Below are 27,798 nucleotides of genomic sequence, written 5' to 3'. Positions count from 1 at the left end.
AGCCAATGCACCATTTGGTTTATGTTGAAAGGCAGAGGAGAAAACTTGTGTTTATTTTGTGTCATTATGTCAACTTGTAGAACATAAGTTCAGATTTTTTTGTCTAGATATGAAAACAGATGCAAATCTGGGGGGCCAGATGTCTTCGAAGAAAGGAGAGATGTTGCCCCATGGCGTAGTCTGTGGCACAGATCTGTCTGGAATCAATGTATCAAAACTATGGCATAGGGAGATGGTTTCTGTCGTTGTAGTGACCACACACTATGAGGTAAGCAGACACATTATAACACCATCACTTCTGAAAAGCGACGTTGAGGCACCTTTCACCTACAAAAGCATGTCCAGAAACGCAGACCAGACGAGAAAAGCAGGCCATGTGAAGTTCTGTTGGTTGATAATTGTGGCAATTGAAGCACACTAACTTCTTTAGGTTCCCATGCTAAACTTCTAGTGAGAAGAAAACACTGGCTGGCCCTGTACACAGAAATAGTACTTGAATCAGAAACTCTGTTCCAATTTGCTTAGATGTTCTTAGTATCTAGACGTATACATGATGTGAGCAATGCCACCAACACCAACCTATAACTTTGAAGCAAAGACAGTCGCAGTGAACGATGTTGTAGCCAGTCACCTACTCTGGACTTAGGTTCCAGAAGCTACAGGCATTCGACCTTTGCAGAAGACTGCTTTCGGACTCCTAGCATCTTCATACCGCCAGTTCACCTACTGGGTGGCTACTTCCTGAGGGTGTCTACCGCACTGACGGGATGTGTGCTCGAGTCCAGAATGACAGCTGCCAGGCTACCCTGCTGTTGCATTTCTGTCCTTGTGAATCACCTTGCCGCTGATTATCACCCAGGGCAACGACACACTTCTGATGCTTCAACGCTGAGGGCTATGGTTTGAGTACAATCCTTCTCTGTTGTGTATTCCGTGATCTGAGGTGGGCCAGCGGCCTAGACGAGGCCGCCAGCTACTCCCGTAGTGCTGACATCTGTAGATTATATGACATATGCATGCCAATGCACAGGTGCATCTGCTAACGACTCCTCGCTGAGCTCTGTGGCTCACTACGTTATCTCAGAGCTAATAGCCTCCCCAGCAGCAACTACACATCTGTACCTAATGTGAATAAAAGCTTAGTCCAATTAGTGTTGTATTACAAGTGGTCTACCACTCTCTTCATCACACCACCACTCTCAACCCACGTTCAGGCGTAAGAGGCGGTGGTACCTTGTGACCTTGTCATAGCCACTTCCTCCACTTCTGCTCGAGTCAATAGTGTGTTTTAGAGAAGAAACAGTAAGCAAATCGTAGCGGGATTGACTGGTTACAGAAATGATAGCAATCTAAGAACGAACAGTAGGAAACCAAGAGACAAATCCAATCAAACAAAGAATGATAATGGTGGATGAAGGGTTAAGAACTGTTCAAATGTCATTTGTTTGCCTTTCTGAAGTTTTTTATTACTTTATGTACTTAATACCATGAATAGGATTTTATCATTTTTAAAGGTTCGGGTAGTATACAGTTTTGTAGTGTCACTTAGGATAATAGCCTGTGTGTGTGACTACAAATAACATTGACAACATAATCAGGTTTATTTTTCTAATATGAGCAGGTCCTCAAAGATCTAGAGGGCCCATATGCTTATGGATTTTGGATAGGAGTGGAGAAAGGACGTTTGTGGCTGGAGCAATTTTTGATAGTAAAGAATAAGATCTGATTTTCAGGGCCTATGGTCATGAAGCTGTTGGTTGTTCTGGAGGATCGTCGAACACATAATCCCCTTCCTGCCACTGAAGTTTGATCTGGGGAGGGATATTGGTGTGGTAAGAGGGAATCTGTCTTTGGGGTCTGCTTTATGTCCTTCTTTGGTTATGATCTCCCTGGAATTCTTTTTTTTCCCTTCTTACTTCGTCTTACTTAGAAGGGCCAGACTTAGTTACCCTCTTTTCCATAACAGCAAAGTGTCATCGCCACTCTTATTCCATCAATCACAATATAATTATGCAGCCACGCAATATCTTAACAGAGGCTTCCCTGGAAGTATCTCACACAGGGCCAAAATATCCTTGTAAAACCATCATCTAAGATAGATCATATTAAATGTACTGTACTTTCATGGACAAAATAGGAAATCCAATTTATGACTGGAAAACCTGAATGTTGATAAAGAAGTATGAAGAAAAACTGGCATGGCTCAGGTGAGGACCCAACCATCAAATGCCACAGAATCATGCCAAATAGTCAAAGTTAACATATAAGACATAATGGCTTCTAAATATGAGGAAGAGCTTACTTTATCCTCAAATTGAATACGGGCAAAAGGGTAATATTTTTCAGTCGTTTAGAATGGAAACAAAAGGAAATAAATTAATAACAATAAAACGGTAGACTTTCTGGGTTGCATGGACATGAAAAGAGTTTTGATATGATGGGATTGGTGTGTACATGGTAACCTGAGATCACTCACTCTGAGTCTGCTTGTGCTGTGACTAATGTATTTAAGAGACCCTAGATGAAAGTAACTGAACTGAATAAGGTAATCAAGAGGAACCAGTGGACACTAGCTGTTGAATATGATGCAAAATGACAGTGCAGTTTCTTGTTTTGATGGCCCGTATAATGTGATCATAGATGAAAATAGCTCTAGCTCTGCTGACTGATCCATAAGAATAAGCCAACATTTTTATTAATAATTAAATATCTTCTACACTACAAGGGAAGGGTCGAAAATGTAATAAATTATTACAACATATTGTGATGCTACATTAGTCAGTAGAACGAACATTCTTAAGCCAGAAATGAAACAGTATGGATAGTTTTGCGAAAATCAATCTGGTAATTTAGGATTAATTGAACTTTTGTATGAGTTGGTGCCAAATTTTGTGTTGCAGATGATCTTTTTTGCTAGTATTTCTACTTGGATACCATAACTAATGTTTCATTGCTTTTGAAGTTGTAGATGAAATCTAGTTTTGTAGGGTCACTTAGGTTAATACTTGGAAGTGGCATTGGTAATAACATTACTTTTTTAAATTGTGCAATTTCTAAGAGATGTAGAAGACATAGATGCCAGCATTTTTGTACGGGCAATGAGGACGTATTTTGACCCTTGAAAAAGTGTTTTGATAGTGGGGAATCAGAGCCAGTTTCCAGGGCCCATGGTGGTAAAGCTGGTAGGTCCATTCTCGGAATAAATGAATGTCACTATCCTCTGGTCGGCCACTGAAGCATGGTCCAAGGAGTAACCTAGATGTGGGGACCAAAATCTGTTTTTGATGTCTGTATGTTGTCCTTCTTCAGCTCTGATCAGGAATTCTTCCTTTTTTCCTTTCGTACTGTCCCTTACTCAGAGGTGCCAGACTTGTTTATCCATTTTTCATTGTTCAAAGTGTCATCACAACCTCTTTCTATCACATCGATTATCATGTGATTATATTGTACAAACCACACAATACCCTACTGGAAACTCCCTTGAAGATAACAGAGCCACGCAGGGTAGCTGAGCAGTCTGAGGGATCTTGTCTTGTTTCATGTGGCTCCCCCTGTCGGTGGTTTGAGTCCTCCCTCGGGCATGGGTGTGTGTTATCCTTAGCGTAAGTTAGTTTAAGTTAGTTTAATTAGTGTTTATTATTATTATGTTTTAATTTTCTTTTACATGCTTGGGATAGAAGTGGAATTTGTGATCATCTGTTGGGACTACTGTCTATTATATGATCAATCAGTGTAAAGAATTAGTGCTTAGTCATATTTACTTCATCGTTTAGTAGTGAACATGACTAATCACTCATTGTTTACACTAATTACTCACATAATTCGCTGTAATCCCAACAGATGGTCACAAATCCCACGTCTCTCTCAAGTATAAAAATCAAAACGAAAAAAGCAATAATAATAATAGCAATAATAATAACAATAATAAGAAGGAAAAAATTAAAAAATAAAAAATACGATAGAAAATAAAAGGTTGCACAGACACACACACACACACACACAAACTCAAACACATAACTTATGACAGGACACAGATATAGAAAAAACAACTGAAAACAGAACCCGAGATAGTTGGAAACGCTTACAGCAATGAATAACCAACAACCTATATAATATATACCTCTATATGGATAAAAACATATACAGAATATGGCAGTTACACTACTATATTTGAAAAACAGTAACCACAAGGAAAACGGCAAACTTTCAACCAGTTTGCCCCATGAGAGAAATCTGTTTCATTTGCAAGTAATGAATTAGATGCTGATCTTTCGCATTTTATTATAAAAATTTCAAGGAACCCTTTTAACTGTATAACCTGTGTGTGCAAACGATAACCTGTATGTGCAAAAGAGGACTTGCAACTAAGATGAAATGTGTCTGGAAGCATAAGTTAAATAAAAAATCTTAATGTGGAACATGTAAAATGCGCTTTTCTTTTAAACTGCTACAGTTCAAAAAGTATATTTCTTGTTTATTGCTATAGAAAAAATCGGATACTAGTTTTTTATGTGTTAATTTGTTATATGCCAACTAGCTCTGCAGAAGATGAAGAAATTGATGAAATGTATGACGAGATAAAAGAAATTATTCAGGTAGTGAAGGGAGACGAAAATAGTCATGGGTGACATTTTCTGGATGAAGTTGTTGGTGGTACCGGTCATGTGTGCATGAAGTGTGCTTGCTTCACTCAATGTGTGTGTTTTCTTTTCCTATTATGTGTAACAGTTTCTTTTGTTGTGCCTGTCTCCGACTCTATGGGTCATCTTTGTGGTGAGGCCAATCCATCATTTTCTTAATATTATTGAATTCCATCATGATCTTTGCCTGTCAGATTTGCGCAGTTTTGTTGCATTATAAGGAGTGTTTCTTTCATGTTTAGCTGTGTTATGTTGAGGAGCACTTAACTTTATACAGTTTCTGGTAGCTTGGCCATGAATCTCTTCATTTTTAAAAATGTATTCCTATTTTACCATGCAAAAAAATGAATAATAGGTTAGAATTTCAAGTGTTTTGAATAGCAGTTTAAAGCTGTCTATTTTACTTACATTAGCCATAGTTCTTATTACTCCTCTTTGCAGTTTAAATATTTTAACTGCATCACTTGGCAGACACTGTATTTATATACCATAGGTCATAATAGCATTAAAATATTAGAAATATATCATCTGTTATTAGTGAGTTAATGTTTTGGAGAACAGGAGGACTGAACTCAATTTGCTAGTTGTGGTTTCAACATTGTCTTTCCACAGTAAACAGTTATCTATTATAAGCTCTAAGAATTTTGTGTTTTAAATTACTTTTGTATTCAATATTTGTAATTGGGAGGAATCTATATTTCTTCTGTTATTGTTCCTCAACAATATTGCATTACTTTCTTCATTATTGAGACAGAGCCAGTTGATTTCAAACCACTAAGTGATACACTCAAGTATCATTGTTTTTTGTTAAGATATTCCTTTAATCTGTGTCAACAGTTCTGCTAGAGGTATCACCTGCAAAAAAAATCATTTCACTTTGAGTGTTTAGAGGTAAATCGTTCATTTACATATAACAGGAACAACAGAGATCCTAATATGCCACCCTGTGGTACACTGTGACATATTCGTTAAAATTCTGACAAATATTTATTATGTTTGGATTTTATTTCTCCTGATTGTTTCCTTTTTTGCTGATGTGGTACTAAGAGCTGTTCCTCTAATCCCATACTAGCGAAGTTTTCTAATTAAAATGTCCTAGTCAAGTAGGTTAAAAGCTCTAGGTAGGTACCAAAAGATACCAAAAGGATTTTCGCCTTGATATAATCCCACTGAGGTCATACTTGTACATTCAAATGCAGCTGAAACTGTTGATTTTCCATTCTAGAGTCCAAACAGTCTAGTATTTCTCATGCCATTTCTTTCCAAATATGACAAATCTAATATCTAATATACAGGAGGACCCGTAAGTCCGTAAACATCTGAAAATGCACTAATTCACGAAATAATATAGGTAAAAAGGTAAAACTTGAAACACATGAGTGGTTTATTATCAAAGATGGACATCTGCTGTTTGCAAGGTATTGAGATAAACGTCATTTTTTGTTGCAAAATGTGCAGTTAATATATTTCTATCCAGCTTTAGGCATTGTTAACTTCATACTGCAGGAATGGTTCTTCAAGGCACCCAGCGTCAATTTCATTATAGAAAGTATTTTAAATTCTCTTTGAAAACACAGATTTGTCTTTGGGACCAGAATGTGTAGATGTCCACTTCTGATGCAAACAATTTGCAGGTGTCCATTTTTGATGCACACAGATTCACTTCATAATGCTGACAATCCTTTACAAGAGTATCACCTGCGAAACTGTAGGAATTTGAACATAAAATGAAATAAATTAAGCTTTAAACTGCGCTGTGTTATTGAAAAAAGTCCTACATATAAAATAAGTTTTTAATTATGTTAACTTGTTTTGCTCACTTACAAGATATTAAATAGTAATGAAACTTTTTTATATTTTATAGTGCTTACATTACGAGAAAATTGACAGAGAAACTTAAAATTTTAAATTATATTTGGAAATCTAAGTGCAAATGGGCGTTAATCTTATCTCAGATAGACATTGCCAAAATCAGTCTGTGTGTTTCACATTCACAGGGATCATCAGGCAAATCTGAGTCATCATTTCGTTTCTGTAGTGCATTTGTACCACTCAAGAGTGGGAAGATTCTTCCAGTTTCCTCCAAAATGTTTTGATTATCAGTCTGTCAACGTCTCGAAATTTTTCTGTCTTGATTGATATACCAGTGCGAATGTTATGTCAGTTTATCTCTTCCAGTTCGTTGCTGACCTTAGAAATTGGTCTCTCTGCTGCCATATCTGTTTTGTAAGTAAATTCTTCTTTGACCACTACTTTGTCTGACTGCGTTTTCCAAAAAATCGTGCACTTGAATGCTAAAAGCTTGAGTGGAGCTGACATGCAGCCTTCATATGATGCATAGCTTGTTCTTTCCAGTCTTGAGGTACCCAATCTCTTCCATTCAGTTTCAGAGTTCCACACTTCTCGAAAGCTTTGTGATACTCAGCTTTATCAATTACGGAATCTTTTTCTCTTAGATTTGTTTCTATTACGTCAAACACTATTTGAGGGCAGGAAACAGTGGCCAGTAACTGGGAAGACTATTTCGATATTCATTATGTTTGCTGGTGCATAGCTAGCCAGGAACTTGTTCAATGTTGTTAACATGCTGATATTCTTGTTGTGCCCTGCATGTCTTTCTACCATCAGTCAGATGGTCTTATAGTCTGAGTGATCAACAGCTTTCAACCACTGATTGCATTGGAAGCCATCTCATTAGAGGATTTCTGGCTTTCATCTTCTGTCCAACTGTATATTGATATATTAGCAAAGTTTAGACAATCACTTGACAAGCCTAGGATAACTGAAAGGTCGTAGCAATAAAAGTGTCTGGAGTACTAGGCAATTTGATATGTTACCTTAAGGAGAACAAGGTTCTTTTGACAGTCGAAGCTCAAGAGGAAACAACCTGTTGGTTTTATATGGAAGTGCTGGAAAAAAGCTTGTGCTTGTTTCTCGTGTAGTTCCAATGTAATTTTCAGTCCTGACTTCACAGTTTCATTTTGTTCCATTGAGAGTCTATCTCCCAGTTCAATACATCTGCTGCACTCATCTACATTTGGGTAAGAAAATCCTATGTTAAACTGTGTGTATGAAACTTTTCTGAAGAAGGCTTGAGTGACTTTCTCTTGATTGTCTCTTTTTGTACTGAACATTCCTCATAGTTTGCTGACGCTGAGATCCGTTGGCAGATAAACACGGGATGTTTTTTCTCTTGAATAATACGATTCATAGACATTTAGACAGCAAGTGACGGATACTGGTGTGGACACCTTGAGGAATGTTTCGTGACAGACTTGCAGTTTATTGCTACATTAGTTAATAATACTGTATTTAAAAGTGATGGTTCTTCTTCCTTTTAGGGTTATGCATTTCAGAATGATGGTAACTGAGAAAGAATTTTGCTTAGTCTTTTCAGGGATGTAGGAAAATGCGTCATGGAAGTCTTTGATGTCAAACATCATTAGCGATGAACATGCTAATGAACTCCACAGTTACATGTAGAAAACACTGCGAAACCTATAGCAGAATGACTGTACACACAAAGAAATGAAACCACTACAGCAACTGTATATTGTCATGTAAGAATAGTATGCACATCTGACAATTGAAGAAATTATACAGAAATGGAGCCAGAATCATATAAAATAACAGTGAACATCTACATTTCTCCATTATCATACTAATCGTAAGATTATGTTGAAGCACCGAGTTTGGAAACATGTTTGCTTTGTTGGTTCAAGTGTTGCGTTTTAATATTTAGTTTTCTTGTATTTTAGTGCATATTTTAAACAGTGAATCTCTCACCCTTACCCCTAAGTCCTTTGGCCAACACTCGAAGCCTCAAACTCAGATATTATCTCCAGAATAGCTGAGGTAAAAATTTTCCCATCTCTCTGTCAGTAATACGCCCTACATTACTACTTTTCATGGCCCTGTATCTCGGAAATTTTTAGGATAAGGCCAGTTAAAATTCTTACCAGATGTCTCCCTATACAGTATAATCTTATGTTATTTGTGAGATAAAAATTTTTTGCAACGCTTGATAATTACATGCAAAAAGAGAGCAGTGTAGATTACAAGCTATCCTTATCTTTGTCTCTTTTCATTGTTTCTTTTCTACTTTTCAAATTGTCGATTTCACTTCCTGGTTTTTCCTTGTGCGTTGGTGATACATTTTGCTTTGTTTCACTCACTTAACTGTTAATTAATAAAACACTTCAGAATTTGAAATACGGGTTTGCACGTTTATTATCTGGCACGGCAGACCCCATGTCTGATTTCAGGGGTCATGTGATTATGTACAGTCTAATCATTGGTTCACTTTGGTTTATTCAGCAAATGTCCAAAATTTATACCAATCTGTTGTGTAAGTGTCCACTTTTGAAGTGAACGATGAAATTTGACATGTAATTTATCCATTTCTGAAACAAACGAACTTCACCAATGAAAAGAGCTGAAAATTCCCGATTGGTACTCACTGATTGCTATACCTCGACTGGAAGAACAGAGATCCAGGTTTGAAATTAGGCTACTCACATGTCTGAAATGAAACCAAGTTTTATTGAAACCAAAGCCAACTGCAAAAACTGGCCAGTGGGTGTTGCTGAAAAGCAATACATCAGTGATGTCGCATGAGAATCCTGATGAGTGTGAGATACTCTGATATTTTAAGTATCATATCATCCTTAGCCTGGATGACAAACACTTGCTGCGAGTTATGAATTTTATGCAGCTCAGCATTTATGCAGCTCTCTTGAACAAATCGTTTGATGAGGATCGATTGTTGAGCTGCCACTTCCAGGTCAAGAGTGATTATTGGTTATGGAGTCACTTGAAGTCACAAGTCTACTGCGATTGTCTGCCCACAATAGGGATGCTAAAGGACAATGTCTGATGGCAATCCACACCACTATGCTTTGTGCTGTGAACTTCTTTTCACAATATTAGCGAACTACTACATGTTTTGTTGATGAATGACAGCCAAAAAGTTGAGTATTTGTCATAAAAAACATTGTCTTTCATAAAAATTAGTTGTTATGCTAATTATGGATTTTATATCATTTGAAGCCCCATGTGTTAGTGTTTTACGCGCTTTTTTTGGTTTCAATGGAGTCACATTCCACTTCAAGCATCAGTGTAAATTTTTACCTCTCTGCCTACATTATTCCACGAAGTATTGAATTTTCAAATGTTAATGGGGTTTTGGGTCACTCTATATATGTTATTTTCTCAAGAACTTCTGAGAAAATGGGTAGCAGACTAACTAGTCTGTACTTGTCAGAGCACATTGGAGCTCCTTTTTTGTGGAGTGGCACAATATAACTAGTTTCATTACCTCTGGAAAGCTACCTTACTTCAGACATGAATCAACTAGGAGACAGAGCAGTTTCTTCATTCCATATGTTGCTATGTTCAGGATTTTATTTGAAAACTTATTGTGTCAGTGGAAGCTTCATTATCTAATTTCATTTTCGCTTTAACTATCTTTTGCTCTGTTGTCAGAGATGAATAACATGACTTGATGGTGGAGTCTTCCTTATTTTTAAGCAGATGTGGGGCATGCACAGGATCACTTTTGTTATTCTGTGTAATTCTTTGGCGTATGTTTGTGAAGTATTTGTTTGAAGTGTTGCTATCAACAGCAGGATTACTTTATTGGTTACTTTGAGCTGAAGGGTTTTGCTAATATTGTCTCATGATTTTCCTGTTTCTCTGTTAATTATCTTCCATGAACTCTTGACTTTGTTCAATGACTGAGCACTGATGTTTCCCACAAACCGATCTTTTTTTTGCATCTTTCAGTGTCTTATTGAAAATTTTCTGGTAAGGTTTATAACATTCATCAAAATGGTCCAGCCTTTGTCAGTCCTTGCTAATGCTATAAAACTGCTCCAGTTTTGTAAAGGCTGCAAGAAACCCTTCATAAACCATGGCAGATGGTCCGCCTTTCCTTTCACTTTCCTTGTTTAACTCAGTAGGCGTTCTGCTATTGCTTTTCCATAAACATTTAATAAAATGTTATACTTACCATTTATACTGTCAGAAAATCTAGTTTCCAGAAACATCTTTGAACTTAAGTATTTATAAATACATGCAGGTATTTTCTCAAGAAAGGGAAACAATGATGAGAATAAAAATCAATATTTATATGCTGGGAACGCTCATACACTTTGTCCTATGCCAGTAATTCTAGCAGATATATGAGATAGAATCAGATATAAACTTTTGTAATTGCACAAGTAAATAGCTACTTTGTTAAATTGTCAGTATCTCATCACGGCAATTATATTTAAATAAATAATACGATTATACTTTGGATATAAATATGATGGTTGTAGAACTTATCATTTGATGACGATACGCAAGAGAAATGTGAATAAATAGAAGTTTTTAAATAAATGACTGACTTCATGGTCTAAATTATTTACACATAAAATATCTGGTGTTCTGTATTCTCTTCATTAACGTTTCGGTAATCTGTAATGAATTTATCACCAACTCTCCCTTCTGAAAATAAGTAAATTATACATTCTCTCAAAAATAAATGTTCATCTGGTTTTGATGATGCTTCCAGTAGGGTAGCAACCAGCTGTTCCCATTTAAAAAGCCTAGTCTTACCTGAAATATACAATGCACTACTCAAGGCATTTTTACAGAGAGCCTGAAATGTACTGTTAATAAACCGCTATTTAAGGTAAGTGATAAGAGAGTCATCAATAACAACCTAGCTGTCTCACTGTGACATCATTTTTGGAAATGTTCGAGAACATGATGTATTCTAGAATAGTATCTCTCCTTAGTAGCAATAATACCCACAGCAAATCACAGTTTATTCTTGATAAGAGTTGATCTACTCGAGAATGTCATTCGCATGTTCACTCACCAAATTTTACAAGCATTAAAGAATAAAACAGTACCAGTTGATATTTTCTGCGACCTATCTAAGACATTTGGCTGTGTGAATCACGTTATTCTCCCAGATAAATTGAAATTTTATGGGACTGATGGTATAGCGTAGCAGTGGATAATGTAATAATTAAACAAAGAATGCAGAAGGTTTTACTTAGTAATTCAACCAATTTAGTATGGGAAAATGCTTCAGATGTGGAAGAAATCATGTATGGGGTTCCCCAATGCTCCATCTTAGATCCGCCATTGTGCCTCACATATTTAAAAGATCTTCTGTCTAATATACAACAAGCAGAATAAATTCTTTTTGTAGATAATACTAGTTCTGTAATCAAGCGAAGCATGCATGTAGAAACAGAGGAAATTGTCAATAATGTTCTCTGAAGTATCACTGACTGATCTTCTGTGAATGGTCTCATACTCAGTTTTAAAAGTGTGCAACATATTCAGCTCTGCACAGGAGCACTACACCAGTGATAAGTGTAAAACATGGCGAGAAAATAATAAATGGGGTGGGAACTTCAAAATCCTTAGCTATTCGTATTGATCCGAACTAAATTGGAAAAAGCACATTTTGGAACTCATGAAACAATTTAGTTCAGACACATTTGCACTTGGAATCATTGTAAAAATGGAAGAGAGGCAAATTAGTAAGTTGACGTATTTTGGATATTTTCATCATTAATGTTATACAAAATAATGTTCTGAGATAATTTATCTTTGTGAATCATAGTCTTTGTTACTCAAAAACGAGCTATATATGGTGTACGCGCACGATCATCTTGTAAACATCTGTTTAAGGAGGTGCACTTCTGGCTACTGGGTCATAAATTGTGTTCTCTCATGAAATTTGTTGTAAATAGTCCACTGCAGTTTAAAAGGAACAATGATGAACATAGTTACAACACCAGAAGGAAGAATAACCAACATTAGTGTACAATAATGTTGTCTTTATTTTTGATCACTTACCCAGTGATATAAAATGTCTGACAAACAGTAAAATAAAATTTGAAAACTAACTGAATAAGTATAACCTTGATAGCTCCTTCCATTCATTAGAAGAGTTTCTGCTATTGTAATGTGTAAAAAGTGGTGGATTGGAGTTAATAACTCACATCTGTATATTAAAATAGCATTGTAAATGTTTAGCATGAAGCCATATTTACGACGTGAAAGTAAAATAAGTCGTTCCACATCAGTACGATATAGCGTGCAAAATCATCCCGGGTACATATAACTAGTAACTACCTAACTAACCTTCTGAAGTAAAATCTGTGGAACGTCGACAGTACCCGTACAAACTACTTCATTTGATCGTTTCTTGAACTGTGTACAGAAAATTCTGTGCTCAGGTTTCTGAAGGAAGTTTTGGGGACTTACATGTGCACATTTTCATTGTCTGTTGAAATAATTTATGAGCTATGGGTGGGCATTAAGAATTTTCATTACGTTTTATCTTTAGTTTATGAGCCTTGGAACTAGCAGACAGCTTTTCTGCTAGTGTTTTGTTTTCGGCTGCTGGAAATTTTTAACGCTTGTTTATGATGTAATTTTTGTTATTATTGAGTCCATGTTTCATAGTATTTTTTCTCCATGGCTAAATGTAGTGTTTTACATCATGTATACATTTTGACGTTTCGTGTCACTGGTGTTTATGAATCAATAATTAAAGATTATTTTGTGGTTGTGAAATGTAAACTTTGATCTGTTTCGTGTGCTGTCAAGAACATAAACGTGTTCGTATACGTAAGCAATGAAGAGGGATATTTTGAGTAGTAGTATCAAGCATGCCTCATTTAATATCGTGTTTCAAATTTTTTTTCGTTGCATTACGTTTTTAATGAACGCATTTGTGATACGGTACATAAATCAAGATGTAATCGGTGTTACTAACGTGCGTTTGTTATTACTTGAATCCACAATTCTTTTTATAAGTAGAGAAGCATTTCGCAGAGCCTGCCTAAGTAAATCACTACAGCATAATTGGCAACAAGTCACCAATCTCATATGGATTACTGTGCCACTAAGCATTTTTCTGAGTATAGTGCTTGGGTACTTGTGGCTTTACGTACTCAAACAACCTAGTCATGAAATCACACAGCATTATTCAGTTGGAGTGTACGCCATCTGCGCAAGTTGCGTTATTGAAATGTTCTGTGAACCACTGTACCTCACGGCCCAAGTTTTCTTATTTTTGAAGCTTAAAATAATTTTGGACACAATACATGTTGTAGTAAGGACAGTTACATTTACTTTACTTGTGATTTATATACGCAATGGAGCTGTAATTGCTTTCTCTGTTGCACAGGTTTTGTCTGTGCTTGTGTATACTACTGGTTATTATGTATATTTTTGGCGTTACTTGAAGAGGCATGCTACTGTTAGAAAGAAAGGCCATGGTCGCCATGGAGATTCTACTCGTGAAAAGGCTGAAGAAGCTGGAAAGGAAAAGGAAAGTTTTCCTATTCGGTCCATGGCTGACTTCTTTCCCAGGAAATGTGAGAATAATGCATTCATCAGTTACCAGATGACTGTTTTGACGTGGAGTTTTTTTAAACAAGGAATAATGAAGCAGATTTTAACAGAGGGTGAGAGATATATCATGACATTATTCTCAGTTTTGTCATTTTATGAGCAAGGTGTTTATGATATAGTCAACAATCTGGGTTCACTGGCAGCTCGTTTTATTTTTCGCCCAATTGAAGAAGCAGCATATTTTTATTTCTCACAAACTGTAGAAAGAGAAGTGCCTATGAAAGACCAAAAGAAAGAAGATGTAGATGAATCTGCAATGGTTCTGAAACAGTTGTTGAGTGGTTTAATGTCATTAGGACTTGTTGTTGTAATATTTGGCCAATCATATTCAAAGTTGCTTCTGCTGCTGTATGGAGGTGAGAAACTTACAATGTACCCAGGTCCGTTATTAATGCAAACACATTGTGTATCAATACTGTTGCTTGCCATTAATGGTATCACAGAATGTTATGCAATGGCAACAATGACAGCAATACAGATTGACCGATACAATTATTTTATGATTCTTTTGTCATTTGCATTTCTACTCATTTCGTGGGGCTTAACTAAGTTGCTGGGTGGAGTTGGTTTCGTTCTTGCCAATTGCTGTAACATGACAGCACGAATTGTGCATAATAGTACATTTATCCATAGACGTTTCAGTGGAACCTCATACAGTCCACTGAAAGGCCTAATGCCTGGTCTTCATTTTTCTGCAGCCCTGGTGGCTGCGGGTATGTTGGTAAAGTTCTCAGAGGTTTACCTGTTTGACTCTTCAAAATTTATACATTTTATGATTGGTGTTATTAGCTTTCTGTTTATACTTTCAGTTTGGGCATATGAATCACGTGTTTTAGTTGTATCTGCTCTGAACAAACTGAAACATTTAATGAAGAAAAAGAAACGTTAAAGCAGATTAATATTAAAATTGTTGAATGCTGTGAAGTGTGTGTACATTTTATAAAAAGGTTCAAATGTAATGTTAAATTGTATCTCTAAGTTATAAAGTGGTGCATTTTTAAGCTTCTGTGTCAAATCTGCATTCTGAGATTGGCATTGATTATTGCAAGGCATGTTTTATATACATTTTAAATATTGAATGTTGCTCTTAAATCTTATTTGGTATAATGATTGCTCTTTATTTTTGATCTACTGACTGTCAGTTGGTGGAAAAAAAAAAAGCTTTCCTGTGCTCATTAGACTTTAAGGCTCTCTCATTTTGTATTTGGTGATGTGACTGCAGTGTTTATTCAGATTTGATGAATAACTTTTCGCACATACAATAGTACCAAATAGGAAGGTAGACTACTGGTCACAAATTATGTGCAGTTCATGGCTCTGTCTTACGTGGTGTGCTACTGTAAGTGTTTCCAGTCTGAATGTATCTATTAGCACAAAGAAATTTGTCACTGCGAATGCCACTAATGTAATGTCTTCCTCATTTTACCTCTGCCATTCACATTCATTTCCATGACCATTCACCCATAATACTGAGAGATTAGTGTGAGCTCTTTAATTTGCCATTAAAAAAATAAAATTCTTTTTAGCATACCTAAGATAATCTATTTTTGCTTTTTGAATATAGAAATTTACATCTATACTCTGCAAGTCACTGCAGTGTGTGACACAAGGTACTTTGTTTCCCATTATCATTTTGTCCTCTTCCTTGTCTTCTGTGAATGATGTGAGAGAAGACAGATCTTTGATAGATATCCATATTGGTTTCTGCAGTCATGCTCATTTTATGAGATATGTGGAAGAGTAAGAAGTATGTCACTTTACTCTTTTCAGAAGATTGTGCTAGCAACCAGGCATACCTTTATCAGTTTGTGAACTAACAGTTTCATCATGATTTGCAGATCTGGGGTAGGTTTACTACAATGCATTGCTGAATACTAATGTGAGCGAAGGTCCTTCTGTGACCAAATATAGGTGACTTGTTGATTCCAAATAGGAAAATTGAGTTGATTTTAAGATTGTGACTATACTTTTATGGTGTACTGTATTTGATACTGTATTTTTGAACCAGATGTCACATTTGGCAAGGTGTATTATGATATACAGTATTAGGAGTAAAAACTGTCATTTTTGTGAATATTGTGTGCTGAAATAAGATTATTACTTGTACTATTAGTGATTCAGTTGTGGCCATGTACCACCAGTATTACATCTTGTATCACTCAAGCTTATGAATGTGAGGAGACAGAATGTACAACTGACTGTATTGTGTTTAATGAGTTACATTCACTTGCTAATTTTCAACTCCTTGAACATTCCATTTTACAAACAACTGATGACATGTAGCTTCACAGCATGTATGTGTAATTCATATGTAAGTGTTCATTGGTTTTCATGTGTAATGTGCATTTTAAGATAATATTGATGCATTTTTGAATGTGGCTGTTACTTAGTGACCATATGCTACAAATTATTAAACAGCCAACCTATTGCACATAAATGGTACCTTGATCTAGGTTTCGACACCTACTAGGGGTGTCTTAATCAGAATGAGATGTTTTTAAATTGTTAAATTACATTGCTAAAAAGCAGTAGTCAGAATCTGGAACAGCTATTCTCAAGTCAAAAGTAAAATAAAACATTCTAGCCTATGTCATATGTGCCCAGCTGGGAGCAACATCAACACTGACTATTGCGTTTTGGTAATGTAATTTTATGATTTAGCAACATTTCATTCTAATGAAGACAATCCTTGTAGGTGCTGAAACCTAAGCCAATGTAGTTATCATTTATGTGCAATTGGTTGGCTGTTTAATCATATGTTGAAATAATATTAATGGTTTACAAAGAATCTTTCAGGCAATTTAAAGTTTAGTGTTTTTGCATGAACATTATTATTTGTGTATGTTGTATGTTGACGTATGAAATAACAAGGAAGTTGTAAACTGGTGAAAAACAAAAACCAATGATTTTGGATTTTTTGAAAGATAAATGAATTACAGTTCTTTGTTGTAAGTACTAGATGTCAAATTCTTTTTACGTTGCTTTCTAAATTATTTTGCCTGATTATTGGTTGTAACATAAGACAATCCAGAATATGGAGACACATTTATTGAAAATATTTTAAATAATCATGTTATATCAATGTTCTATTGTATATTAATTGGACTGAGAATGAAATAGGGTTTTGTGATTTATTTCCCAGTCTTCACATTCTGTACAAAATACATGATTGAAATATTGGCGAATATGTAAATGAAAAAGATATTAAAAAGCCATTAGACCTAGATAATTGATCCTTTGTGAATAAATTTAAGATTTATTATATCTATATTTATAAGTAAGGTAATGTGGATAAGGTAGACACGCACATTACATTAAAATGACAAAAAATTGTCAAGGAAAGGAACATAGACACCAGTTTCAGCAAACTGGAAGTACCCTTTTACATATTGATAACTTCCTTGTGTTACATTTATGATGGTCTCTAGCCTGAAAGTAACAGTGTATCATACATAGTATTAAAAATGCAGTATAATTAGCTATATTAGTCATCTGTGAAATAAATAGCATGCACATCACTGTAATGGAATACATCAATCCATAATTGTAAACTTGTGTGTCATCTTTGGATTACAAACAGTTACTTGTAGGGCATAACTGAATAAGAGAGACAGTAGCAGAAAGAGAAGGCATCTGAAATGGAGGGATATTGTGAAAAGAATCATGGGCAAAATGGATAAAATGACAGTGCTTGGATTTTACCACCATTGCCAGAATGCATCAATACTGGATATGCGTTTGATATTTTGTTACTGCTTGGGGCCTGTGGGTTGTTTAATGGGTGTATGATGTTGTTTGTAATATATAACAGTAAAAACTATGATGTCATCAGGTCTAGCTGTACCTTGTAGGTGAAGTTTACAGCCCAGAGAGAGAGAGAGAGAGAGAGAGAGAGAGAGAGAGAGAGAGAGAGAGAGAGAGAGAGAGAGAGAGAGAGAGAGGGAGGGAGGGAGGGAGAGAGGGGGGGGGGAGAGGGAGGGAGGGAGGTAGGGAGAGGGGGTGGGGGGTTTCAAAGTTCAAGGAGTGCCGAAATTTGGGCAGAAACACAGTAAATTTCAGCAAATTGAGCTTTCGTTCTTTTTATGTTGTTTACCCTCCTCACCAGCATAATCTATTAACATTACTCTTAAGCAACAACCATTTGCTGCTTCCTCAATAATGACTCATTCCAATCAACAATGCCAGTAAGCAGAGAATGATTTGCTGCCATGATAATACTAAAACTTCCATCCTGCCTCAAACTAGCATGAATGCACTTGAAGCCAAAAAGCCCTTGATTTGATGTCTCCATAGTTGAATTGTTAGCATCATAGCCTTTGGTGTGGAAGGATCCAAGTTTGATTTCTGGTATCTTCTCAGATTTTTCTAAGTTAATATCGTCTGTAATAGGAGGCACTCATCCGCGTGAGGCCAAATGAGCAGCAGTGGCACCATCAAGATTCATCTACTGGAAGGCTTACTGACATGTTGATCATACATCTCTGTCGTACTGCTTTGTAGGCTGCAGTCACTAGCTGGAACAGGCACAAGGCCTTGTCTGTGAATAGTATTTAATTATTTTTTTTAAAGTTGCTTATATATCAGAGGAGGCAGTGTTCTGGTGCTTACTGTGGTGGTGTTTGTGTGGTGTATGATGATAAGAGAAGGGACAAGATGAATCCTGGTGCCAGCATATAACAAACTTCTCGTGAACAGTGACTTGTACCTTGGCTTCTTGAGACAATGCAGAGAAGTTTGGAATTTAATGCATGACATCGGTGCAAAGTCCGATTATCAGGAACTTTATGCCACCACAGCTCCTCTCCTTTCTGGCCAAACATTGGCAGTGAAAATTTCATTCAGCAGCAGGATTTGAGCCAGCTTATCTCAGAGTTGAACACTGTCACACGGGCATGCCTTGGGTACAGCTACGGGTATGCTGTTTTATGCAAGCTCCATTTGTCATTTATGTATCTATCACAGAGAATTCCTCCATTCAGTTTGTAAGGCTGCTCTCTAAGTAATTTCATGATTCAGATTTCCTTTACTTGTCACTATTAGTCTGAGCTATATAAAGAACTCTTTAAGCTCTTGCAATTCAGTAGAACTGTGTCACTTTCCTCCCTACGCAGACATAAATATTCTGTTCTCATTTTGACTGTTTTAAGTGTGCATTCCTTCAGTGCTCACTTCCAACTCTGCTACACTTACTGGTGCCGCACAAAACAATATCGTGTGCAAACAGTGTGCACAGTGAGATTTGGTCTCTTTATTCCCTACGACACGATGTCCACATTGAATGGCCTGCATGAAGACTCCTGATGCAAGTCAATTTGAACTGGTATCTGTTCTGTCAAACTTACAAAGCTTCTTACTCATGTTCTTGCATTTGCATATGTGAGGCACTAGTTTCTTTCTCATACACTGCACCTTTTCTATTGTGGCACACTGTCATTTTTTTCCCTCTAATTCTTTGATGACTATGTGGCCTGTTGAGTCATATACCAAATCTGTTGTTACTTTGCCTGGTGTAAAGCCAGTCTGTTGCTCTGCTGTTGATGTTTTGTCTCTGAGCCGTTTGCCAAGAGCTTGTCCAAAACTTTTATGGCATGTGACAGAAGTTTAATTTCTCTCTGGTTAGCAGACTCACATATGTTACTTTTAAATGAGCACAAGTGTATTGTTTCTCCATTAATCTGAACTCACCTATGTTATTGAGTAGCATGATAAATCTGTTCCTGTCACTTCTTTAAGAAAGAAAGTCTTCATTGCTCAAAAATGTGCCGTAAGAGTAATGTGTGTTCCTCACCCATGATCATCTTGTAGAGATCTGTTTAAGGAGTTGGGCACTCTGATTACTGCTTCACAGTATACTTATTCCTTTGTGAAATTTGTTCTAAATAATCCACTGCAGTTCAGAAGGAACAATGATGTACATAATTACAATACCGAAAGGAAATATGACTCTTGTTACTCCACATGAAGGTTGTCTTGAGCACAAAAAGGTGTGCACAATGCTGCAACTAAAATTTCTGAGAACTTATCCAGTGATATAAAATGTCTGACAGACAGCAAAGTAAAATTTGAAAACTAACGGAAAAAGTTTCTCCGTGACAACTCCTATTCTCTAGAATAATTTCTATTATTATAATATATAACAGGTGGTGCATAGGAATTTGTAACACCCTTATAAATTTTCAGTGGTGTTGAGCCAGTCATAGAGTATTTTTTGAAGGAACACATCACCATTTGATCATATATTTCCTGTGTACAGTCTAGATTTTGGCTTTCAAGCCATTATCAAATACAATGATCTTAGATAGTTAATATATTTTGCTGTCTACTGTACAGGATGACACTTTATTTCATGTCATTATCGAATACAGTGTTCTTAGACCATTAACATCATTTTGCTGTGTAATGTCCAGGATGAGCTGTTGAACTGTGTGTATGTCACAGAGCACAGTAAACAGCAAAATGACATTACTGGTCTAAGAACACTATAGTCAATAATGGAAAGTCCAGGATGGAATATGACAATATTGTGAAACTTGATAATGGCGTGAAATAATGTCACCCTGTACAGAACACAGCAAAATATGTTAAATGATTTGAGACCATTGTACTCAGTAATCCAGATAATCCAGACTGGCTAAAGTACATTGAGTTAAGCCTCTTTATCAGAAGAGTGATAAAGATATACTGTCAAAAAATTGACCAGTTTCACTTTTGCCAGCTTTTTCAAAAATTTGGGAAGATTGTGTTCAGCTGTCTTCTTCAGCATCTGACTGCAAATAATATACTGTCCAAGTCACAGTTTGGCGTCCTTAAGGGTCCTGATGGAGAGAAGACTATTTATGCATACATTGAGAATGTACTTATTTCATTTAATAACAAATTAGAGGCTACTGGTATTTTTTGTGAGCTGTCAAAAGCCTTTGACTGCCTGAATCACAGAATTATCTTAAGTAAATTAGAACATTATGGCGAGAATGTCGTGAATGCCTGTGTAGTAGGCAATGAGTCTTCATCTGGGGAGAATTAATTACGTGTGATGGTGCTCAAAGTTCCATCTTTGGTCTGTTGCTTTTTCTAGTGTACATTAATGATCTCTTGTGTGTTACATTGTCAGTTGCTAAGTTTGTTTCATTTGCAGATGATACAAACATTGCAATAAACAGCAAGTCAAGTGCAGATTTAGAAATAGCTACCAAACGAATTTTCATTGACTAATTCACTGTCATTAAACATTGAAAAGGCCAACTATGTGCTGTTCAGAACCTGTAAGATTTCCTTCCAGCATGTGTATAACTTATGAAGACATGCAGATTGAAGAGGCTGACAGTGTTAAATTTCTGGGATTACAACACAATATTAAATTCAGTTGGGCAAGCCATATTACAGAACTGATGGAGCACCTAAACAAGTCTGTTTTTGCAGTGCAAATGATGTTAGATAAAGGAGACAAAAAAATATAAAAACACATGCATACTTTCATTCTGTTATGTCATAAGGGATCATATTCTGGGGTAACTCGTCAAGCCAAGCAAAAGTTTTTAGAGTGCAAAAGTGTACAATATGCCTCATTTGTGGCGTAAATTCAAGAACATCATGTTCAAGGAACTGAATATTCGAACTGCTGCTTCTCAGTATATTTATGTCTTAATAAAATTTATTGTAGTTAATGTGTCTCTATTTCCAACCAATAGCTCAATATACATTATCACTTCTAGGAATAAGAACAATCTACATAAAGACCTAATATCACTTACCTTGGTATAAAGGGGTCCAATATTTAGGAACACACATTTTCAATAAATTACCAGCAACCATTAAAAACTTGGTTTCAGATAATGCACAGTTTAAATAGAGCTTGAAATATTTTGTAATAGGCAACTCACTCTGCTCTATAGATGAATATCTTAACAAGGAGTGTTAGACCAGTTTCAGTAAAAATGTCTGTTAGATTTCAGTTTTGACAGCTCTTGGACCCAACAGTCAAGATTAGATATTTTGTGTTTGATAAATTTATTTAAAGTACATAACTAGCAGTACTGTAATGTGTTCACATATTTTGACAATCTCCTAACAAATGATCAGGTAAGTGAGTATTATGTTGAAATGTTTTATGTTTTTTTATGTTATACTTTCTGACTTGTTCCATACCCACAAGAATCATCTCATTTTTGGGTCTATGGAATGGAAACTGAATTGACTAATCTAATAGCGTGAAAGCCAAAATCTAGATTGTACATAGGAAATATACAGTTAATGACTCATTCCACATCATTAAGATTTAGCATGCAAATGATCCATGGAAGCTGACACTAACATACACCAAAAACTCTTCCAAGTTCCTAAAGTGACGGCAACTGGTCTAGTTGTCTTTCCATTTCTGTTTTTCTTCAGGGTTGTAAACACTTTTTTGCTGGCATACAGCTCATGTCATGTTCCGGCAGGGCTCTCTCTTCCTTTCTTAAGAGAAGATGCTGAGGCTTCTGTCATTCAGAAGTCTCTCAGGGTAAACTTTTCATCATACCTTAATCTTATTCTCTTGTTTGAGTATGAATCCAACTTCATTCTTTTCTTGTATAATGGGTATGAAATCCTCAGTCATTTAGTCTGTGGCCCTAGCTACTCTAAAAAGGTTTCTTGTACATGCTTGTTTCCAGTTTCTCATAGACATTATTCCATGCAGCTGCCTTTGTGTTTCTAACTGACCTTTTTATGTATTATTTGCCATCTTATGTAGTTGTCGTAATCAGCTGCTCTGATTTCATCCCAGCTCTTCTTGGTACCAGGCTTAATTTGGGATCCACAGACCACTAAACTTGGCCTGTGGTACAGCCCCCACCAGGTGAAATTTTGTCGTAAATAACACAAAAAAATTGCATTTTAGAGCAGTTATCGAATTAGATGCCATTAATAAAGAATTTATGACAATTTATATGATTATATCTCATACGATTTTTTAAAACCCAGTATTAATTAGACACCTATAACTCAGGATTTATGACTGTTTATTTACAACAACATAAGTAATCAATTATCGATGCTGTAATGTAAATGGATAGATAAAATAATCTACTTATCAAGCAGTGGCAGCGGAACATATAGACAAGAGGATTTAACCTTTACAAGCTTTCGGAGCCAGTGGCTTCTTCTTCTTCTTCTTCTTCTTCTGGCAGAAGAGCTGAAGGGGAAGGAAGAGGGGTAAAGGAAAAGAACTGGAGAGGTTTGGGGAAAGGGGTACAGTCTAGGAAAGTCACCCAGAACCCCGAGTCAGGGGAGACTTATTGGACAGGATGAGAAGGAAAGACTGATTGTTGGGGACAGCACCAGACAGGATTTGAAAAGCTGGCTCTGAAAGCTTATTACAGTTAAATCCTAGCACCAGACAAGATTTGAAAAGCTGGCTCTGAAAGCTTATTACAGTTAAATCCTTTCGTGTGTGTGTGTGTGTGTGTGTGTGTGTGTGTCCGTCCTGACACACTTGGTGAGTAGATTTTTTTTTTACCTATCCATTGACTATTTATTTAATTATATCTCACATGATTTTTTTAAACACAGTATTAAATACAAACAATAACACATGTAATTTACAAACAGCCAACTAAATTTTTAATATAATCGATTTGTTGTTTATTGCCATCAGGAAATTGTCAAGAGTATCCTTTTGAGACATTCTGTAACTGTGACGAACAGTTTGCCAGGCTGTTTCATGCTCACAATTTGGAGATGGAGCCTTACCCCATCTGTGAAGCGAGTCCATGTTTCTGCCATGATTGGTGCATTGTTTGTTAAACATTGTCCGTGTTGTATAGTGTAATTAGAGAGATGAAAAAATGCACTCACCAAGCTGCGGCAGAATAAAAAATACACACATGCACACAAACAAAGGTTTAACTTGTGCAGGCTTTTGGAGCCAGTTGCTCCTCCTCCTGGCAGAAGAGTTGAAGGGGAAGGAAGAGGGGTCAAGGAAAAGGACTGGAGAGGTCTAGGAAAAGGGGTACAATTCAAAAAAGTCACCCAGAACTGTAGGTCAGGGGAGATGTACCGGACGGATGAGAAGGAAAGATTGATTGATGGGACTGCACCAGGTGAGATTTGAAAATGTAAGAGCATAAAGTTGGAAGACAGGGTAATATGCATGACAGAATTACTGCTAAAACATCATGCACTGGTTAATAAGAGTGAAAAGCTAAGAGGATTGTATGTAACAGAAGGGGGATGGCAAAAAATAGACAGGTCAGAAAATGAAAGATGTAGAACACTAAAATAAAGTGAAGAAAGGAATAGTTACTGTGAAGAAGTGCCGAGATGGAAAGAATTAACATAAAGTAAGACCAGGTTGGTGGCAAGAACCAGGGACATGTTGTACCACTATTTCCCACCTGCAGAGTTCTGAGAAACTGGTGTCTCGGGGAAGAATTCTGATGGTGCGTGTGGTGAAACAGGAAGGTCACGACTGTCATGTTGTAGAATATCGTCTGCAACAGGATATTGTGTGCCACCGATATACACCCTCTGCCTATGCCCATTCACCCTAACTGATAACTAGGTGGTAGTCATGCTGATGTAAAACGCCGAACAGTGTTTACGTAACAGATGATGTATGACGTGTTGTTTCATAGGTGGATCTCCCTTTGATAGTATATGTTTTGGCTGTTTCAGGGCTGGTATAGGTGGTGGTAGGAGGGTGTATAGGGCAAGTCTTGCAGTGGGGATGGTCCAGGGGTAGGAGCCATAGAGTAGAAAAATGGCTGCAGTAGGTGCATAGGGTCTGACATGGATATTGCATTGATTAGAAGGGCAACAAAAAGCTAATGTAGCTGTGGTGGGCAAAATCTCTGACAGAATGGATCTCATTTCAGGACATGATTTTAGGAAGTCATGGCCTTGTCAAAGTATGATTAATAAATTCAAGACCAAGATAATACTGACAAGTGATATGCTCCAAAGTTGTTTTTTGGAGGGATCAGCATCAGCAGTACCAAGACTGGATGTGATTGGCTAAGAAATCTGGTTTTGAACAAGGCTGGTGGGCTAATTATGCCCAGTGAAGGCTGAGGTGAGAATGGTGGTGTATTGCTGTAAAGACTGCATCTGAACAAATACGTTTGCCTCGAATCCCAAGGTTATATGGGAGGGAATGTTTGACATGGGAAGGATGGCAACTATACAAATGTAAGTACTGTTCGTTGTTAGTGGATTTAATGTAAACAGAAATGTGTAGCTGGCTTTCGGTGAGGATGAGATCAACATCAAGAAAAGTGGCATGGGATTCAGCATGAAATTTATTTGGGAGAAGGTATTAAGAGATACCAGGAATTTTAACAGGTCAACCTAACCAAGAGTCCATATGGCAAAGATACTGTCAATGTATCTGAACAAGACCAGGGGCTGAAGGCTTTTGTGGATCCCAGGAAAGCCCCTCCAAGTGCCCAATGAAAAGGTTGGCATAGGCAGGAGCCATCCTGGTTGCCATAGCCATGCCTCGGATCTGATTGTATGTCTGCCCCTCAAAGGTGGAGGTGTTGTTGGTAAGTATAAAACTGATTAATGTAAGCAGGAAGGCTGTCATATGTTTGGAATCAGGTGGGTGCTGGCTGAGGAAATGTTCAGCAGCAGACAGACCATGCACGTGGGAGACGTCGATATAGAGGGAGAGGGCATCAATGGTGACCAGCAAGGTGTGTGGTGGGAATGGGATGGACACAACGTATGAAACGTTTGCTATTTGAACATAGGATGGAAGTCTTTGTACGAAGGGTTGCTGGTGTTGATCAACTAGGGCAAATAAACATTTGGTGGGTGCTTCAAAGCCAGCAACTGTAGGATGTCCAGAATGATTGGGTTTGTGGATCTTAGGAAGGAGGTACAAGTTGGGAGTACATGGTTTGCATGGAGTAAGAAGTTCTATGGACTGAGGAGTATGTCCTTGTAAGGGGCGTGAGGTCAGTTTGAATCAGAGGGATGGGACCTTGATGGCGAATGCTGTTTGTAAAGGTGTCAGACAGCTTGTACGGGCCTTACTACCATACTCCTGTCAGCCAAGTACCACAGTGGTAGATCCTTTGTCTGCTGGGCGGATCAGCTTTTAGTGAATGTAGAGTTCTGCAGAGGACAGGTTAGAAAGGGTTGTGAAGCAATGCTGGGTGTCAGGAATTCTTGGAACGCTTGTAAGGAATGATTTTGAAGTCGTGGTGGCAGGTCAAGTTGGAATTGTGGTCAGAACTGTTCAAGGCAAGGTTCAATGTCAGGTTTGCTGTTGGAAAGGTTTTGGAATTGGGTGGCAAAATGATATTTACAGTTGACATTAGCGTGTAAAGGAAAGTACATCCTTCATCAAAGCAGCATCATTAAATGCAGGTTTACAGCTGAAAGTGAGACCCTTGGATAATACAGACAATTCATGAGGGGAGAGTGTCTTAGACAAGAGATTGAGAACACTGTACCATTGTGAGTTGTTATTGGTGGTGGTTGTTGTTGGGATGTTTAAGGGGGACTAAACAGCGAAGGTCATCAGTCCCCCATGTTATTGGTCTTGGAGGCAATGGTGACAGCTGTGAGATATTGAGATTGGCCAAGCTCGGCTTGTGGGAGAGGAGTGGTGGTTGATGGTGTGGCTGTCTGGGGAAAAGCAGAGGGACAGGAAGGGAAACACCACTGTTGAGATAGGTTAGGAGAAGGTGGGATAGCTTTTTCTAGGTGAAGTCTGACATGTTGCAGTCTGAAGTTGGCTTGGTGGATGATACCATCCAAGGAAACATGAGGGGTAAATAACTGCAAGATTTTGTAGGAGGAGAGAAGTCTGGTGGAGTAGAAATTGACAGATGATGATGATGATGTGTGGTTTGTGGGGCACTCAACTACGTGGTTATCAGTGCCCGTACAAAGTCCCAATCTTTACACAGTCCAAACTCGCCACATTCTGGAATGATGATTAAATGATGAGGAAAACACAAACACCCAGTTCCCAGTCCCCAACCCAGCAAAGAATCAAACCTGGGATGCCATGATCCAGAGGCAGCAAATGCTAGCCACTAAACCACAAGGTTGCAGACAATTGAGAGATGAGGCATATAGGTTACAGATTAGACAGTTAAGTGCAAGAGATTGCTGTGCTTGGAACTGTAGAAGAGCCTGGTGTGGAATAGGATTACAAAGAGGAATGGGTTTTCAGTGTTAGGCCTTTGGGAGTAACTCCAAGGGACAAGTAGGTTTCAAGAAGCAGAATATGGGACCTTAATTTTGATAGTGTAAAATCATGTTTTCGAAAGAATGGATGTAATATGGGATGGGATTCATCATGGCATTTTGGAGTGCTATAAATGGTGGGATTGGCAAAAAGAGCAAGTTACAGCAGCAATGCTCTGAAAAATGGCGCACAGAGCCTGGCAGCATATTATCCTTTGCCATGAGAATGACAGTGCACAGACTGATCCTTTGGACAAATAATGGTTCATATCGTAATAAAACTCTAACCTCATGTTATTTATTTAGGTTCACAGGTTTATGTTGGTTATTAGAGGGGTAACGGGACTTTGTGGTCTCCCTGCACATTGTAGGTATAGTTTAAATAAGTTACTATGCAAGACAATAACAAAATTTCAGTTTGAGCAAGACTAGGTACAAGCTACTGAATTGCTGTTGCCTGCCCATCATCTACTAGAGTAGATAGTTTTGTATACAGCTGTCCTTCTGCTGGTGTGTTGACTTTGGACTGTCTGATGATGATCAGAATTGTGAC

The 27,798-nt window shown here is 37.3% G+C and overlaps 1 protein-coding gene across 1 annotated transcript; it reads left to right on the top strand.

Moving 5' to 3' along the window:
* The first annotated feature begins 13,046 nt into the window (after nucleotides 1–13,046).
* On the top strand, nucleotides 13,047–17,590 carry LOC124621183 (protein RFT1 homolog). The gene has a single exon (XM_047147123.1). It carries the CDS (start codon nucleotides 13,285–13,287, stop codon nucleotides 14,953–14,955), a length of 1,671 nt encoding a protein of 556 aa, XP_047003079.1. The 5' UTR covers nucleotides 13,047–13,284; the 3' UTR covers nucleotides 14,956–17,590.
* Nucleotides 17,591–27,798: the final 10,208 nt, after the last annotated feature.

Source organism: Schistocerca americana, chromosome 1, assembly GCF_021461395.2.
Source record: "Schistocerca americana isolate TAMUIC-IGC-003095 chromosome 1, iqSchAmer2.1, whole genome shotgun sequence".
Lineage (NCBI taxonomy): Eukaryota > Metazoa > Arthropoda > Insecta > Orthoptera > Acrididae > Schistocerca > Schistocerca americana.
The sequence above is the reverse complement of the archived record's forward strand: the minus strand, read 5'-3'. Positions and strand labels throughout refer to the sequence as shown.